General features: G+C 43.9%; 2 protein-coding genes across 11 annotated transcripts in view; both read left to right on the plus strand.

The window, feature by feature from the left end:
• MARK1 (microtubule affinity regulating kinase 1) overlaps positions 1-12,035 on the plus strand; it is a 51,654-nt gene extending 39,619 nt beyond the window's left edge. For 2 of the 10 annotated variants that reach the window (XM_072331619.1, XM_072331628.1), the window contains 7 exons: positions 559-733; positions 1,873-2,066; positions 3,605-3,705; positions 4,513-4,674; positions 5,450-5,704; positions 7,917-7,961; positions 9,902-12,035. In XM_072331619.1, the coding sequence (XP_072187720.1) occupies positions 559-733; positions 1,873-2,066; positions 3,605-3,705; positions 4,513-4,674; positions 5,450-5,704; positions 7,917-7,961; positions 9,902-10,256 (1,287 nt within the window). In that variant the 3' untranslated portion in view covers positions 10,257-12,035. The remainder of the gene's footprint in view (positions 1-558; positions 734-1,872; positions 2,067-3,604; positions 3,706-4,512; positions 4,675-5,449; positions 5,705-7,916; positions 7,962-9,901) is intronic. The other 8 variants (XR_011903051.1, XM_072331620.1, XM_072331621.1 and 5 more) reach the window with 8 other exon arrangements.
• Positions 12,036-13,566: 1,531 nt separating this feature from the next.
• On the plus strand, positions 13,567-16,500 carry C3H1orf115 (chromosome 3 C1orf115 homolog). The gene is made up of 2 exons (XM_072332684.1): positions 13,567-13,933; positions 15,323-16,500. The coding sequence occupies exons 1-2, from the start codon at positions 13,679-13,681 to the stop codon at positions 15,440-15,442; spliced, it is 375 nt and encodes a 124-aa protein (XP_072188785.1). The 5' UTR covers positions 13,567-13,678; the 3' UTR covers positions 15,443-16,500.
• Positions 16,501-17,803: the final 1,303 nt, after the last annotated feature.

A 17,803-nucleotide genomic window follows, 5' to 3' on the forward strand; every position in this document is an offset into this window, starting at 1 on the left:
TATGAATGTGCTTTCTCACAAAACCTCTGAAGCAGAATTTCCTTGTGATGGCAGAGCGTGGAGAGAATCTACCTGAAACAGTTTTGACTAGAGCTTCTTGAAAGAAATTTCTTCTTCCACTGCTCTTAATGATTTATGCTGCTTAGGTACCATGAAACCAACAGCAGAGTTCCGTACCTTATAAGGACACTTCAGATCCTGTAGGAAGTCCTTGAATAAGTAATACTTGCCCCTCTGACTTAATGCTGTAAATTTTCTTTAAGATTTTAAAAAAAATGCAAGAGGAGAAATTCTTTGGTTCATGTTTAATGCAGCTTTGACTCCTGTCAAGTTTATCCTGATTTTATTTTAAGCATTCAGTAACTTTTTAGCTTTAAATACGAGTTTCTAAAACATACGAAATTAAGCGATTGGAAACCATCTTGGAAACTGAACTGTGAATATTATTTTAAATATAAAGGATAGTGCCTTTCGTTGGAACTCTTCACTTTCTTATGCCATAAAAGACCCAGAAACGTTGAATCACTTTTATGCTTTGCAAAACTGTTTTTCTTGTAGTTTGAAGGAGGCGACTCCCTGTCCAGCAGCAACTTGGGTCAAAGGTCTCGTCCCAGCAGTGACCTCAACAACAGCTCTGTTCAGTCTCCTGCTCACTTGAAGGTCCAACGGAGTATATCTACCAATCAGAAGCAACGGCGGTTCAGTGATCATGGTGGGGATGACATTCCAACAAGTAAAGTAACATACACAATTTAAGTCTGAATGTGCAGTGTTTTGTGAACCTGGCCGGTCCACCACTCTGTGCATTTGTTGTGTATCTCGTCATGCTCCGCTGTGATGCTTTTATCTGTATGAACGTTTCTATGGTAAATCCGGGTCAATGCAAGTTAGATTTATTTTTTTTTTTGTCTTGCTACTCGGTTGATTCACTAATAATAAGAGCTTGAGGATGTTTCCTGTTTAGGAAGTAGAAGCAAAATATTGATCTGAATAAACTCAAAACGTGCAACCCATTCCATCTAGCAGTGCATTTGGAGTTAGGGCCAAATTGTTTTTCCTAGTGGCAACAACGGTTTTACCAAGTGTTCAGGAAACATCTTCAGGTGCAACTAGTTGCATCAAAATTGAATGTGTATGTAAAATATTGAATGAAAGGTTTCTTCCTCATAAAGAACTCCCAAATGACTTGAATAATTTTTAAGTTGTTTTGCCCTTCTCTCTAACGTACGTTGTTCTTTCCAGTTTCTTTTTTTGCAGTGCTATTCTCCCTGTGTGTTAGCGTGGCATTTAAAAAAACAAATTCATCAATATTGTGAAACATCATTAGCTGATGTGACTATTTCATGAGAGCATAAAATCCTGTCGATGAAGGATTTGGCCCAAAGCTCTTTAACAGTTCTTCCCCCCATAATGATTTTTATTTTCCAAGTATAAATGTGCTTTTAAAGAAAATAGCCTTAGCATTTTTGAGGGAAAAATACCTTTCCTACTGGATTCAGGAAAATATATGCATCAAAAAGTACAAGGAGTCAAAAATGTGACACTTCCTCTCGCTTTCTTAATAATACTGCAGAAATTGCGCTGGTTCAAATGAGAATTATACTGTTCCTACTTTATATCTATACATGAATCTTGAAACTAATTCTCAACTGCACGTTGTTAATACAGGGAGCATGTATAAGAAGGACTTAGACTGTCAAAGCTCAGTTTAATGCTTTGATGTGTGTGCTGAGTTGGCAGTTGTAGTTCTTCAGAAAGTCCAAATATAATCCCCATGAGTCAGGAAAAAAAACAACAACAAAAAACAGAACCAACCCTGTTTTGACCAAGAGATTATTTTTAGGTATCGCTAATAATGTTTTTATTTGACAGTTGGTCCATCAATTCCTCCTACTGTGTCGTACACAAAAAGGGCTCAGGCAAACAGTGTGGAAAGTGAACAGAAAGAAGACTGGGACAAAGATGTGTCACGCAAACTTAGCAGCACAACTGTGGGATCCAAAGGAGAGATGGCTGCAAGTCCACTTGTGGGACCAGAAAGAAAGAAATCTACTACAGTTCCCAGTGTGAGTGTGTGTGCTTTTGTTAATTTTTCTCTAAACATTATTATAGGCAGAATGGTTACTGAACAAGCTACTGATCCTTTTTCTGACATATTCTTCTGGCAAACAGAAATAGGCTACAATGAACATTGTTTAAAATAAACCTTTCCCTTCCCTCCCTAACTATGTTTCCTAACACTGATGTAGTGCTAAGCGTGCGAATATCTGCACTTGGGCAAACTGAAGATCTGTCAAGGCAAATAATGAACACTTAAGGAAAGAATGTAGGATCAGAGCTAATACAGAGTGCTCTGTTCTTGGTTTTTAATGCTTTCCCTGGTTTCTGATGCTTGTGTTATCAACAAGAAAGTCAAAGGTCTTCCTGAATCAGAGAATTCATCTGAATGTTATTTTGCAATATCCCTCATGAACTGTCTATCTGTTTCTCTGCCTGTTTCTCTTTCTTGAAGCTGCTCTATTTTTGGCTTGAGAAATGGGATGAGATGAAGGGGAATAACCCGTTTGTTCCCTTGTGTGTACTTGTTGATATCACAGATTATCCCAAGTTGGAAGGCACCCATAAGGATCACTTGAGTCTGACCATTGGCTCCACACAGCACCATCCAAAATCCAAACCTTATGTCCTTCTTACACTGTAGCATATTTACCATCTTCAGTCATATTAGTCTAACTTCTAAGAGTTTAATTTCAAAAATATTTATTGTAGTTTTTAATCTTCCTTGCAAAATTATTTTGAAACAGTTTATTCAGGAGTTTCTGCAGGGAAATACTACAGCAGAAAAGCTGTAGATCAGGAAAGTAGGTCTTGCAGAGCTGAGTTTAATGTATTTGAAATGGAGCAAGTTTTCATTATACAGTTCTGTTCTTGGCAGGAGGAGAGGATGAGAATGTTTGTATGTATTTAATTGTGTGTGAACTAAAGTTAGTAACAGAAAGAGATAAGGTCTCATCACTGTTCATTGCTACAAGACACTTCTGCCACATGTTACTATAAATTCTCATGGTCAAATTCTTCTCTGTTCTGCATCCTGATCTCAGGTCTGACTGACGAAGACCGATAATATTTTCATTTTTCTCTTCAAAACCCTTTTGACAAGGGAGGTAGCAAGCTTGAAAGTCAGAGCCCCAGTTAGCAACCTAATCTGTGCAGGGAAGCCTTTAAGCCAGCCAGATGCATGTGTTCTTGGGGAAGTTCCAGTTCACTGTTTCAACTCTTGGTCCCAGAGTCAAATAATTCAGTAGTGCATTATATAGAAATTGAGTTGTAATATTTAGTAAAGCAAATATCAGCAAAATTAAGTTTCTCTATGCTTTCTCTTAGTGAACTTGGAATGGTACAGTAAGGAGATGGTGAATAAAGTATTGGGAGGGGATAAAAGTAGCTAGCAATGTAACTGATTTGGGTTAGCATATTAACTTGGTACATTAAAGGCATTGGGAATGGTGGAAATTCTGTTTCGATATCCCAGGCTTGCTGTCTGTACAACATAAAACACAGTAGAAGACTGAAATTAAATGAAATGCTTTAATTTTTCTTCTAGAATAATGTGTTTTCTGGAAGTGGAATGACAAGAAGGAACACTTACGTTTGTGAACGTTCTTCAGATCGCTATTCTGCAATACAGAACGGGAAGGACAACAGGTATTCTTTTCTGTGTGTTAATTTGGGTACACAGACTGGAGCCATAGGAGTGTGTTATGCAGTAATCAGTGTAATTATGAAACATGGTATGAAAAGTAAAGTTTTACTGTGTGTTTTTATCTTCTCATCCAACACAGCATCAATATTTGTGATGAAATACTAACTTGTAGATCTGTCTTTGCCTCTTCTTCTGGATAACCTTTCAATTCCCTTCATAATTGCTCAAATATTGAAGAATTTAGACTTGTTAGTGCTTCTAATACATCTCCTGAGTGTATTTTATAGCTTCCTATGTTTTATTTTGCTTTCAGTACTTGCTTAAAGGTGGGCTGTGGGGTTTTGGTTACCATGAGTTTGGTCTGTAAGGATTTCATCTATTGGGAAACATCCAGCGTCGCAGCTCCAGGTGCTGATCACCAGAAGATCTTTCAGATTTCAGTGCTGTCGTTGTCCAAAGTGTTTTACAGCATGATGACATTCTTTATGGTATCAGAGATGATTTTCAGAAACAAGTACAGTCTTGTGTTGCTTGATAAGTAGCTGCACAAGAAGATGCAAGCAGTTCCTTGTGTGCATAGACAGCTCTCTGAGGTGTTGCCACAATAGTAGTTGAAGTCATAGAACTACGAGCATGAAACCAGATAGTTTTGTAGGCAGCCTCATCACTCTGTCTCCTGACTAAACAGCACTTGCTATGTTCTAAAAGAAAACACAACTTACCATATTCCATACTGCAGGATTTTACACTTAACTGTTCTTTTTCCTTTTCATTTCTCTGTCCCTCCTGCCTTGCTGCTGTGACAAAAGCCTAACAGAAATGTCTGCAAGTAGCACGTCTTCTGCAGGCTCTGCAGTAGCTTCTGCTGTGTCAACACGGCCTCGACATCAGAAGTCTATGTCTGCTTCTGGTCACCCTATAAAAGTCACACTGCCAACCATCAAAGATGGCACTGAAGGTTACCGACCAAGGTAATAGATTGCTTACTATTTCCTTAGTGCTTTAGAAATGATGTTCTTCAGTTCGTTAGGTACTTTGATATGTTTGTACTCAATTTTAAACTTTCGTAACAGAATGTAACGTGACACAGTAACTCACTCAAGTAATTTGGGTGCTTAGAGGTGACTTAAAAACCAATCTTGTTCACGATGCCTTTGCATAAAGTTAAAGAAGTTCCTTGACTGCCTCCCTCTGGAAGCTTCTGGAAAACTGCTAGGTCTAAATGTAACTAATTTAGACAGGGCCATACAACACAGACTGCCATAAGTTCAACTGAAATACTGGAGTGTTTTGGAGATTACTAAGCTTATTTCTGTCTGAAAGCGCTGTAAGGTTCCTACTATTAATTGCCCAAATAACTTTATACATTTGTGACATCTGGCTATTTGAGAAATATTTAAGCTCTCGGAGTACTTCAATGTTGAAGGTTCTGGTTAATGGCTTTTTTTTCAGGCTGGGAAACACTTTCAGATCTCACTAAGACTTTTATCTCTCTTCTTTGTCCTATTATCTTCGTATGTTTTTATTTTAAACTGCTCTTAATACCTGAGGTAGTTGATTCTACACTGAAAATCTCTTGATTCGTTTCCAAGCATGAATCATTGAAACTCAAATCAGTAGCAGATTCAAGTTTGTTTTTAAACAGAAAACTTGAGTGGAGATTTTTCCTATCATTGCGAAATGGTTGTCATGTAGGAGGGTTTTTTAGCACACTCTTGCTCTTTATTTATGCTTCTGTTTTCCCAGCAGTGCAACTCAAAGAGTGCCTGCTGCTTCCCCGTCTGCTCATAGTATTAGCACTACCACTCCAGACCGAACCCGCTTTCCTCGGGGGAGTTCAAGTCGAAGCACTTTCCATGGTGAGCAGCTAAGGGAGCGGCGTAATGCCACTTACAATGGACCACCTGCCTCACCATCACATGAAACCGGTGCTTTTGCACATGCTAGAAGAGGGACATCAACTGGTATAATAAGCAAGATAACTTCCAAGTTTGTTCGCAGGTTAGTACCTCCATTTCTAAGTGCCCAGCCTATAAGTAGGGCCATAATTGCAAAGTCATTGAGAATTTCCAGTTCAACAGCCTGCAATGTATGTAAATTGAGTTAGAATGCCGTTTTGTGTGTTCCTTTCAGAAACTGCCTTGTTTTACTTGTGTATGGAGTAACATTCCTGTTTGACCAGCTATTCTCCTGTTCCTTCATTGTGAAAGAGCAAGAGAATGCTTCTCAATTTTCTTGTTTGTGCTCTATAGCTGAAAGGTAAAGGTGCTACTTCTAAGTTAAAATCAAATGAGCTTAAACGGTGCCTTCAATGAGTCGTTAGTTATGATTTCAGTGTTGTGCAGCCTCTCATGTCATGCCGTTACGGTGTAGTAAAAAGCCTTCAAAATTAAGTTCAGGATTCTGAAAGAAGAGAAAGGACACGTGCAGTGGAGTTTCCTGGAACTGCATTCACCCCTATGGTGATGCTAACAGCAGTATGGCTGTGAGGAGTGGAGCTGGGGAAGATGTTCAATTACTCCAGTCTCACCATGAATTAGTGAAGGTGACATTACAAAGGGAGAGTGAAAGCCTGGAATGCGAAGTAAAAGTGACTTCACCTGGTCTACAGAAAGCGTGCCAGTGTTGTGTCTGTGAAGATGAGGGAGGGAAGGGAAAAGAAGGAGTACGTGAATCGTTTTCTTGTTTCAGAAACCTGAAGATGACAGATCCCCCATTGTTGCTATCTCCAAAGTTGGGGGAGAGAGGCTGCTCTCTCTGTGAGAGTTACAGTAAAGTTACTCAACTACATTAGCAGTGTAGATTTCCAAATGGAAAGAAGGGTATTTTCTGATAAGTAACCGATCAATTTCTTGAGTGCAGGCTGGCTTATGTTGTAGCTCAGGGTTTTCTTATGAGGAATAGTACCTTGAACTTCCTCATTTTAAAGAGAGAGATGGAAGCTTTACTATGTTTGTTATGTTAAGCTACAATAATATTGTCATAAAACACATGGTTAGAATTAATGTATTATAAACAGTGTTGTCTTTTGAAACAAACCTTCTTCTATAGCACTTTTAATATGATTTACTAATGTTTATACTGTGAAAAATGAAGATGAAAATTACATTTGCTTGTAGTGAAGACCTTTATTTTGGGCTGTTTGAGACTTACAATGGCTGGGATTACATAGATGGGTTTGTTTATTTCCAGTTCTTTCAGTTGGCATCATGTAAGTTGCATGCCTTCGACTTCTGTGCTGTTGAGGAAATAATGGTTTAAAGCATACTTTGATCAGAAGGTATCACAAAAGATTTTATCTTTTTTATCTTTTTTTAATCTTTTGGCAAATGTAAATGTCCATTTTGGTAAGTATATCAAATAAATGCGTAACGAGAATGTTTTATGCGTAGGATATCAAAGTATTTTCTATCAGTGTTTTATAACAAACGATACTTCTCTGATAGTGGTTCCTAAAGTGTTTGTTTTGAAGGTATTACAATTAGTTCATTAAGGTTGTGTCCTTTAAATGTTTGCACTGCAGCACTATAATAAACCAGGTGGCTCATATGGTCTGTGAATATATTTGCCAGCTGCTTCAGACTACAAAATATCTCCTAAATGAAGTTCAATTCTAATTCAACAAGGTGGGGAAAAAATGAAACAGTTAACTTCCAGCTCACCAGTAACCTTAACTGAAGTCAGTGTAACAGCTGACGTGCTTAAAGTTGAGCAGATGTTAAAAAAGCCTTTCTGAGCTGGACCCCAAACACTGGAAGATTCTTAGGCATATCTTGTCCTTATTGCCCTGAGTCCACTAAGGGTGGGCACGCACTGAAGTGCTGTCAGCACAGCAAGGCCTGGCCCATAGGGATGCTGAGCTGAGCTCCCCAGCCCACCTCAACTTACCGCTGCTGTTCCGTGCTTGCTGGAGTTACGTGTGGCATCTGCTCTGTCTGCAGTAGGCTGAGAACAACGTGTTCATTTTACCATGAGGTTTAAAAAAAACAAAGAGTAAAAATTACACCTCAGAGCTGAAAGAAGGGAAGGTGTCATAAAGGGAAATAAAAATCACAGATGTGAAGAAATACTATTAAACAGTACTAGATTGACATTATTACACTGATTTTTTTTTATCCTTCAGTAGCTATTTAACATTGTACTAGATGCAGGTTATTCTTAACTTTTATTTTTCACCTTTATCATTGAATCTCAACCTTAACTTTGTTTTGAGGGATCCAAGTGAAGGCGAAGCCAGTGGCAGAACTGACACCTCAAGGTGAGGAGCCACTATTAATACTTCGCTCCTAGGTCTTCTGCATCACGGTTTAAGTGATTTCTTAAAGACTTTAAATCAGGGTGTAAAATAGAATAGTGCTTAAGTAATGTTGTGGATTTGGGGGGAGGGGGGGAGGAGGTTACGGTGAGGTCCTTTGCCAATCATTCTTGCTTTTTTTATTTTTTCTTTTGCAAAATACTTATATAAACCTCTATTCCTTTGAATAATTATGTCCCGATAGGAGTAAACCAGTCATTTAGACATCTAAAATCATGCTTTGGCTTCTCAGTATTTCACGGTGTTTACTTTTGGTTTCAGTGGAAAATGTAGCGTGCTTTGTGTGTGTCTGTGTGTATAGATCTATACACTAAATTCTTACAGTTGTCTGCATACCGTGTTAATTACCGAAGCTACTGTTTGCCAGAAGTAAACACCCTACTGTGCCTGCTTAAATGAATGCCACTTTGCACTGAGAAAGAAAAGTAAGTGACATTCAGACAAAAAGGGTGGTGACTGCTAAACACTGAATTCGTATGGCAGCTGCCATGCACAAATCTGTAGGTGATGCTCTAGTAGCAAAGCATTCCTTCATATGCTCCTTTTCCAGCATACCTGCTCTTTTGCCATCTCTCAGCATTTAATTCTGCATTTTCAGCGTGCTTAGCATAGTGCGTAACTTTTTTTCCTGCTGTCTGAAGGACAGGCTTTGCAGTTTGCATTCTAAGCTGGTCAAGTACAGAAAGTTTTTAGTTTCCAAAAAGAGACACTAGACCCTTATCTAAAAACAAAAACAAACCAAACCTAATAATAATAATAAAATAAAAAGTAAATTTCTGAGCTGGATAAACTGTTTAGCACACAGCACGTTTTACCTTCATTGAAGTCTGTCATAGCTAGAATTCATGACACGATGAAAGAAAAGACATTAAACGTTCAAATGAAATTAAGTGTGAAGTTGCTTTCAGCTCTTGCTTTCATTCTCTAGCTTCCTCTACTTTTTGTCATCCTACATTGTCTGTTTCGGGCTAAAAGTTGTTTCGGATGTTATCCCTGTCATGCTCTATCCTGTAGTATTGATGTGGTTCTTGGGAGATCACAATGAATGTTAAATTTAAGTGTTTGCTTTGGCTTCTCTCTGAGTAGCAATAAATTATAGACTATTAAATGGAGAACAGCACCTTCCTCCCCTCACTTTCAACCGGTGATGGATGGAGGAGGCATCAGGCATCTTACAGACCTGGGACAAGAACAGAAATTGTCGGCTCTGAGACGTCTCTAAAATAACGAGTGCTGTTTCTCAGTGTTGGCTGAGTACTTTGGGAACGTACAAACAAGATGTGCTTGTGATGAAGCACAAAATTCTGCTTCATCAGTTGAAATAGAGCACGTCGTTATAAGGTCTGCACAGAGAGAGGTCAAAAATAGGCGAACAGGGGGAGGGGAGAAGTGGGGGTTGGAAAAGGTAGAGGGGAAATTAACTGAAGACTTGTGAATTGCAGGATGGGGTTACTACTTCCTCTGCTGCTTCTACAGTATGGTTTATGCTTCAGGATTGTGTCCCTCAACTTCAGTTTTGTTGGTGTATGGCATGCTGCAGATCATGAAATCAGCAGAACTTCAGTCATGCTTTTACATAGCTCCCGCCTCCTTTGGAGCAGTATGGAGTAACATGTGTCTGCAGTTACCATTACATGTGTTGTCATCAGAAGGTTTTAGAACAGGGATTTCCAAACTGCGTTTGCTCGTGTGCCACCACTGGCAGCTGCACCAGCTCTGGTAGCAGCTCCCAGTGCGGTGCAATGCTGCACATGAATGCACAACTGTTCAACCAGTGACCGTTTAACGCAGTTTAGAAACCCTTGTTCAGAACCCGTGTTTCTCTTCTCTCTCTTGGTTGTACTGCTTTCGCTTCTGACTGTTCTGTATGTCGCTTCTTCCAGGAGTGTTTCTGGAGAGCCAAAAGACAGAGAGAAGGAGGATAGCAAAGATTCGAAGCCACGCTCCTTGCGGTTCACGTGGAGTATGAAGACCACTAGTTCTATGGACCCAAACGATATGATGAGAGAGATTCGGAAAGTGCTAGACGCCAATAACTGTGATTATGAACAAAAAGAGAGGTTTTTGCTCTTCTGTGTTCACGGTGACGCACGACAAGATAGCCTTGTTCAGTGGGAGATGGAGGTCTGCAAACTGCCGCGGTTGTCACTCAATGGAGTTCGTTTCAAGAGAATATCTGGAACTTCTATTGCGTTTAAGAACATTGCATCCAAGATAGCGAACGAGCTGAAGCTGTAAAGAGAAACTAAATTCTTTTGGGATCAGGGAAGATTCATACACGATCTACACTTTGAATGTACTGGTTACGCCTAATGTGATTGGCCTGTGAAACTCCCATGTAGAAATTGCCCTTATTGCAATAAGGTTATACATAGTTATTCAGAATTGTAAAGTTAAATCCAGTATGACCTATATTAAATAACTGTAGCTAAAGAAGTTATGTTCACATGTACAGGTAAGTATATAGAGCATTCTGTTCATTTTATGTTCATAGGGTTGTATAATAAAAAGATGACTGCTTAAATTCAGATCTTGTATAGTTGTCTAGATTTCTGCACAGAAATGTATGTTTGATGCTTTGAGTTGGAGGAGTTCTTCCCTATCATTTACATATTTTGGTGGTTTTTATAAGTCTTACCTCTATCATGCGTTTTTTAAAGAAAAAAAGAGAAACAGAAGACTTGTGTCCTGAGTCAAATGCACAAACGTAGTTTTCACAACTGTAGCATGACCATTTTTATTTAAAGGTTGCTCGTGATTTGAACCCAAAGTCGACGGATGAATTGGCTTTAGTTTCACACAAGACTGTTCCTGCTGGTCTTTGGCTCTTGTTATTGGACAGCGCTGAGTTGAACGATGCGAACGTGTTTACAGTGTCGGCACTTATAGTTGAAAACCTTTGTTTTGCCTGGAGCTGGCACAGAGCTGTGGGGGAACAGAAACCAGGCGTAAGTGGGGTTTTGTCCGCTGATGATAGCGCTTGCTCCCGTGGCCCATTAAGAAATGTAGCACCAAAACGGAGAACTGTAGTTCTTTCCTTTGAGTATCACGGTGTGAAGTATCACTCGTTGGCTGCCTTCCGAATGCTGTAAATTCCATTCTGTGGAAATAGATTGGGACTGTTTAATAGCACAAGATGATCCGAAGTGTTGACCAATTGTATAAGTTAATTAATACCACCTCAGGAATTAGCTTGGCTTTTGGAATACGTGTCCCCAAAGAGTACATGCAAATTCCGCGTCATATTTTACAGCTGAACATACATTGTTTATAACGATGAATTGTTGAGTTATGCTTTTTGTGGTTGTAAAGTTTGTTCCCACGTAACCTGTTTGTGTTTAAGGTTTTTACCAGGTTTCTTGTATTTATTCCACATCATTATGCCTGTAATGTGCAGCTTTGTCATTAGGCGTTTGCCTACGGAAGAGAGGAAAACAAACAAACAACCCCCTTCATGATTAATGATTATAAAGTATGTAAAACCACTAGTACTGGTACATTTTAATACTTGTTATTTTGTACGGAATTAACCATAGAGGTTGGTTGTGCAATGTTATTTAATGTCGTAATTACTGTAATATCAACATATGGGCCCCATCCGCACACTTCTTGTGAAGAATAGAAAAGTTCATTAAGAAATTGTCACTTTAAAAAATAATAATAATAAAAAATAATAATTAAAAAAAAAAAAAAAAAAAAAAAAAAAGCTGTGGTAAACTCTGTAACCCTACGTTTAGAAGGCTGTAAGTGTAGTAAATGTGCCATTCGGGAATGGCTTCTTGCCGGAGATGGACTTGACATACTGTACTGTGATGTAGCTTTCCTCTGTAACAGTTATGTTCTGAAATGGACGTGTATTGTTGCCTTAGCAAAAGGGTGGTGTCTGGAAAGAAAGAACTGTAGCCCCTTTCTTTTTCTTTTTCTTTTTAAATCTGATGTTCATGGAAACAAAATCTGATGCAAGTCATCTTGATTCACTGGTGCACTCTATTAAAAACTTACTTGAACAGTTCCATACTAAAACACTTGTCGTTGGCCCTTTATGCAAGCACAGCAATTACTGCAGGTAGCGACGCAGTCCAGAGGTCTCTGATGGCAGGTGTGCGTTGTGTCTGGGTGTTGTAGAGTGAAGCCTTTGCGTCCTATGTGCTGTGTCCTATGTGCTGTGTCCTATGGGCTGTGTCCTATGGGCTCCCTGGCACAGCGCTTCTTGAGAATGAATGTGTGGCCATGAGCTGTTCAGGAGTTAATGACCAATCTGGGGAAGGGATGGATTGTGTGTCTGCTCAGTGTGCCCGTAAATGAACCGTGGAGGTTCATTTATCCTCAGAAATACACCGCTAGGATGCAACCGTGGAACGAATCCAGCGTCGCATCTGAACTCTGTAATGAAACAAAACCCTTGGCCTTCTTGAAAGGTTCGGTGTAAAAAATGTAGGTCATGCTCCGGGATGGTAGATTAAGTGCTTAGGATGGCTTCCTGCTTTACGTGCTGTGTTTTCACAGGGCTGGCTTTGCCCCAGATTGTTTGTGTTTCATGTAACAGGAGCTGTGCTGGTGCTCCAGCCTTCACAGATGATGTTTCAATAGGACCGAGGTTATAACTGTTAGTTCAGCCCTCCCAAAGAAACACAGCACCCCAAAACGCCCATTCAATGTTTCCAAAGGGGGAGCAGTCAGTCTGTAAATGACGCTATTGCCTGTAACTGCCAGCAGGGTGAAATGGTGCTGGTTCCCAAATCCCGTTGAATGTGACCTTTTTTGTTCCCTGTTGGAACAGAACGGCTCAGCTGTGAGCCAAGCTGTGCTCCCTGCAGCAAAGCCATGAAAAATGCTTCCGTGCGGGCACAAGCTGAGCGCCAGAGCTGAAGCCGTGCTGCACCCCGACCCGTCCTTAAGCTTTCAGAGAGACCTGTTATTACTTGCAGGGATAAGATGGCAATGGCCACAAAATGGACTTTCAGAGCGGCTGGCTTTATTGGTGAACGGCACCTGCTTAAGCATGGGAGTCAGTAGGATGCTGCGTATTGAATCCTTGGCATGGCTTTAGCTTGCGGAGTCTGGGAGATGGTGAAGTGCTGCAGTTGTAGGAGAGGAGGGGGGTGTCGCAGCCCCTCGGACGGCCCAGTTCATTGGGCTGGGCATGGCACACACCGCTGCCCTCGGAGCCTAACCCTGTAAACGGGGGTCGGCGTGGAGCTGTGTCGGGGGAGGGCCGGGCGGGTCAGGGAACGGTTCTACCCCGGAGGGCGGCGGGCGCATGGACAGCCTGCCCAGGGCAGCGGGCACAGCGCGGAGCTGCCGGAGTTCAGGGGCTGTTTGGGCAGCGCTCTCAGACGTAGGGCTTGGATTTGGGTGGTGCTGCGTGGAGCCTGGGGTTGGACTCGGCGGTGCCCCTGGGTGCGTCCCAGCCGGGAATATGCTGCGACTGGACGATGTTCCCCGCAGTGACGGACCTGAGCTTTAGGCGCCGATCTCCCACCGTTTGGGATCTGGCCGAGCTATAAGGGCGCAGGCGGGGAGCCGCGGGCCGAAGGCTCCGCTCCTGGCTGAGGAAATGCCCGTCAGAGGGCCGCCCCGGTGCGGGACAGCGGCCGCCTCCGGCCACACCTGTGAGGCGGCGACGGCGGAGGGAGCGGCGGCGCGGGCGGGACGGCACCATGACGGTGGGGCCGCGGCTGGGGGCCAAGGCGCGGAGCCGCTTCTCGCGGCGGGGACCCGGCGACGACCAGGTGTGCATCCTGCCTGGGGAGGACGAGGAGGCGGCGGCCGGAGCCCCGCGGCCGGAGCAGGAGGAGGGTGCGGGAGGCAGGAAGGTGCGCTTCGCCCTCCTGCCCGACTCCTACCAGCCCCTGCGGCCGCCGCCCCCAGCCGGCAAGCGGCCCTACGGCAAGAGGCTGAGGAAGTACGGCAAGGTGAGGAGCGGGGGGCCACGCCGCGTTCCCAGCCCCAGAGCGGCGCCGAGCCCAGCCGCGGGACGGGCGCCCGACGTGCCTTCGCTCCGCGTTTCTTTCGGCGTCATTAGTTCGACACCGTTCGTTAGAGCTTCCAGCTCATTAACCTTGATTTCTGCCGGGCAGAAATGACGGAAAGAAAGCGCGGGGAAGTTCCTCCAGCGCTCCTCGTGCTTTCCAGGGACCCAGCAAAGGCCCCTCCGCAGCCGGACGTGGGGCAGGCCCGGGGCAGGGCCGCGGCCGGTGAGCGCGGTGCTGGGCTGTGCGGCCGGCCGGAGTGCCAGGGGAACGAGGTTACTGCTCTTCTTTTACTTACAGGCGTCTGGGCCGTGTCTCGGGCACCCATAGCAAGGAATAGTTGCAGTGCCAGCAGCAGGAGCCTGTCTGGGGTCTGGGGTGGCTTCCTACCTGAGAGTACAGATGTCAGTATGAGAATGGGCGTCCTACCGCACTCCTAACAAAAATGGTGGCTTTCTTCAAGTCCAGCACCCAGAGAACGCCAGTTAGCTTGGCAAAGATATTCCCTATTGAAACTCATAAGACTTTGCAATTGACAGCACAGTCACGAGCTGCCTCACGGGTATTTGTGTTTCATAAAGGAGAGATGAATAGGGACCACTTATTTCAGTGTCCTGTGATGGGTTCGGTATTTGGAGTTTCCAGCATTGCTTTCCAAGTTGCAGGCAATGCACCTCAAGCAGCAGCCTCGAAGCGGGAGAGCTCGCCGTGCTGCACATGGAGCAGTTTGTGAGCGTGGTTGCATTGCAGGGGATTGGTTTTGCCCATTGCTGCTGCTGCTGTGCAGATGCTGATAGCAGCCCCGGGGCCCTGTGTGCCTCTCCCATTGGCATTGCATGGATTCCGTAGCACTGCCATAGGGTACAGCGCCTGAAGGTGCTGGTGAGTGCAGCTGGGGTGTGGGGCATATAGGGATCAACGTGGATCAAAGCGTTCGGTTTTGACTAAAAAAAGATCATGTTTTGACACAAAATGTGCTTTTCACAAATTGCTTTTCAGTTACTAACATACATAGGGGCGTGTTTTTGGGGGACACGCATACTGGATGTGAACCGAAATAGTTTTTATTCCTGAATAAAAATCCAAATAAAGCCTCACTTCCTGCAGAGGCTGCATCCGCTCGGTGCGACTGTGCTCCGTGGGTGTGTATTTTTATGTAAAAATAGACTGTAAAACAGCCCCGTGCTGAAGCCCTCGTCAGCTGCGGGAGAAGCCCATTCTCTGGGTTGTGAACCCTGCGCATTAAGGTAGCTGTCAGAACAGCCTCCTGGGAAGCTCTTTGCCATTACCCGTCTTTTCTTTATCCCCCCATCCCCTCACCTCTCCCTGCAGAACGTCGGCAAAGCCCTGCAGAAAGGATGCCGCTACTTGGTGGTCGGCTTGCAAGGACTGGCAGCAGCCTACAGCGCTCCCTTCGGGGTGGCAGCACAGATGGCATCGCTCGTCCGCTAGAGCACGGGGTGAGCGTGAGCCTTTCCCAGAAGACTGCAGCGATTTCGGCTCTCTTACCATTAAATCATCATCCAAAACTGCATCTGAGAAACCTCTTGGACACGGACAGCCCCAACCCCACGCAGCACCCAAGCACTGTATTCTCTTCTGCAAAATACTCCGGCGCCTTCCAACCTTTCAAATCAGATTGGGTCAGAGGAACGCAAGGACGAGGAAGTGATGGTGGATTAACAGAGCTGAAGTTCGGAGTCAGGCATGCGTTGGTTTTCTAAAGCTACGTCTGGAGGGGAGCCAAGGACAGATGGGAAAGCAGGTAGATGAGGGAGAGAGGTGAAGAGAAGCAGAGGGTGAAGGTGGTGGATGGGAGGTGGAGGTGACTGGAGTCAGATGGGAAGGAAATAGTCAAAGCTGTTGGAGGAAACGGGTAACGAGAGATAGGACAAGGCAGCCTTGGTGTCCTACGTCCTTTTTTTCTTTCTGAGGTGGTTAAAGTGAGGAATGATCTTAAACTTGTGGATATGAATTGACTGGGAAGACACAGTGGGCTTGTGCCATTTGGGGCAGCATCTTCTGTATAAGAGTGGACCCACATAACTTGCTGGTTCCACCCCCATTTCCGCGTGTCAGAGCTGCAGCCAGGCAGTGTCAGTGCTGGATGGCTCAGCTCAGCAGTGCGGATGGAGCCGCTTCCGTGTCACACCTCGAGGGACATCAATCTCCTGTTGATGGCACAGGAACAGCTGCTCTTATGGGCCTTCAAAATGCTGTGAATTGATTTGGCTTTTTTTCCCCCCCTCATGGTAGCAGTAAATGATTTCCTCGCCAGCACTTTCTCTGTACTGTAGATCTTCCTAGTTTTGATAGCGTTTTTGTAATCAACTGGCGTGTTCTGGAAACAAATGCTGTTCGTTTATGCTCTTTGCCTTTTTGGAACGGAGGGGCAGCACACATCTAATAGCACACCACTGTATTTCTTCTGAATGTAGCGAATGGAACAAAGGTGGGTTTTCTTTCATGCTCTTTTCTGTCCGAACAGTAAATAAAAGTATGTGATCCATGTGCTGTGACTATCCGTGTATGTAAGCGTGCGCACAAGCGAGGAGCTTCTCAGCCATGGCCCAACCACAACGCTCTGCTTCCCACCATCAATCCAGGGCACGTCTCTTGTTTTCATACAATCATAGAGCCACCACGGTTGGAAAAGACCTAAAAGATCATCCAGTCCAAACCCTTTTCTCTGTGCATTGCACCTCCACGTGTCCTCAGATCAGAACGGTTGCTCCCTCATTGCACCGCACATTCCAGCCCATTCAGTGCAAGTACTTTCCACAAAGGTAAACATGAACTTTAGTTTGCAAACTGCTTGGCACAGCACTTGCCACTGACTTTTGTCTGCTGACCTGTGCCCTCTGCTTGTATGGTGCAACCTTAAAGGAATAATAACTTTATTGCCATCCGTGTGGACTTAGAATGGTTTGCAAACAGCCTTTCTTAGTGAGAGAAAAGCTCGTTGCTGCATGTTGGTGAGCAACCTACTGAACAAACTGTCTCTAAAATAGACCAGTAACAAAGAAAGAGAGAAAGCAAAAGTAAGCAAGTAACGGGTGCTGTTGCTATAAAACAGCCAGTGATTCACGGAGGACAATATTTTTCCTCCAAATGAACTCTCTCTCTCTGAGGTTACCAATTACAGTAAGCTAATCAGTGCTCCTTAGCTAGTAATCCACTCCTCAGATGGCACGGTGTGTTTGTGAGGCCAAGCTGTGGTCTGAGGGCTTGTCGTGCTCTTCCCCAGCCAAGCTCCAACAGCAGCACCCAGTCATGGGCTGCAGTTATGTCCAGCAGAGCTGTGGGAGAGCTCAGCTATGGGCACAAGCAGGCTATTCTGTTCCCAGTGTCTTCCCTTCAGCCTTATTCTCCAAGCTCCTCTTAGCCTCTCAGATGGATGCCAGCCCTTCTCATGGAAACGTGAGGGTTGTGGTGGATGTTGCAGTTGGGGAAAGTTGGATTTCAAGGCCTGAATGCAGGCAAGCAGTTGCTTTGCACCTCTGCCTGCCATGGCGCCGAGCAGGTGTTGCTTTTCAGTGCCGTGCTGCAGTGTGTCTGGTTGCCTTCACACTTCCACCCATCTTTCACCATGATTTATGACACATGGCAGTGTGAATAAGCCCGGGAAGCTGGTTACGTGACGAGTGGTGAGAAGGAGACAACTTGCCCGAGCTTTTCTCAGAAAGGGACTTCAGTCCCCCAGCAGCCCAGCGAGTCTCTCTATGAACAAAATCCCTGGCTGGTCCTAGCAGTGAGTCATGGAGCAAAGTGAAGCCCATTCCTGCTGGGGTTTTTTTTTGCCAGAGCATTTAA

This window comes from Excalfactoria chinensis, chromosome 3 (assembly GCF_039878825.1).
Source record: "Excalfactoria chinensis isolate bCotChi1 chromosome 3, bCotChi1.hap2, whole genome shotgun sequence".
Taxonomy (NCBI): domain Eukaryota; kingdom Metazoa; phylum Chordata; class Aves; order Galliformes; family Phasianidae; genus Excalfactoria; species Excalfactoria chinensis.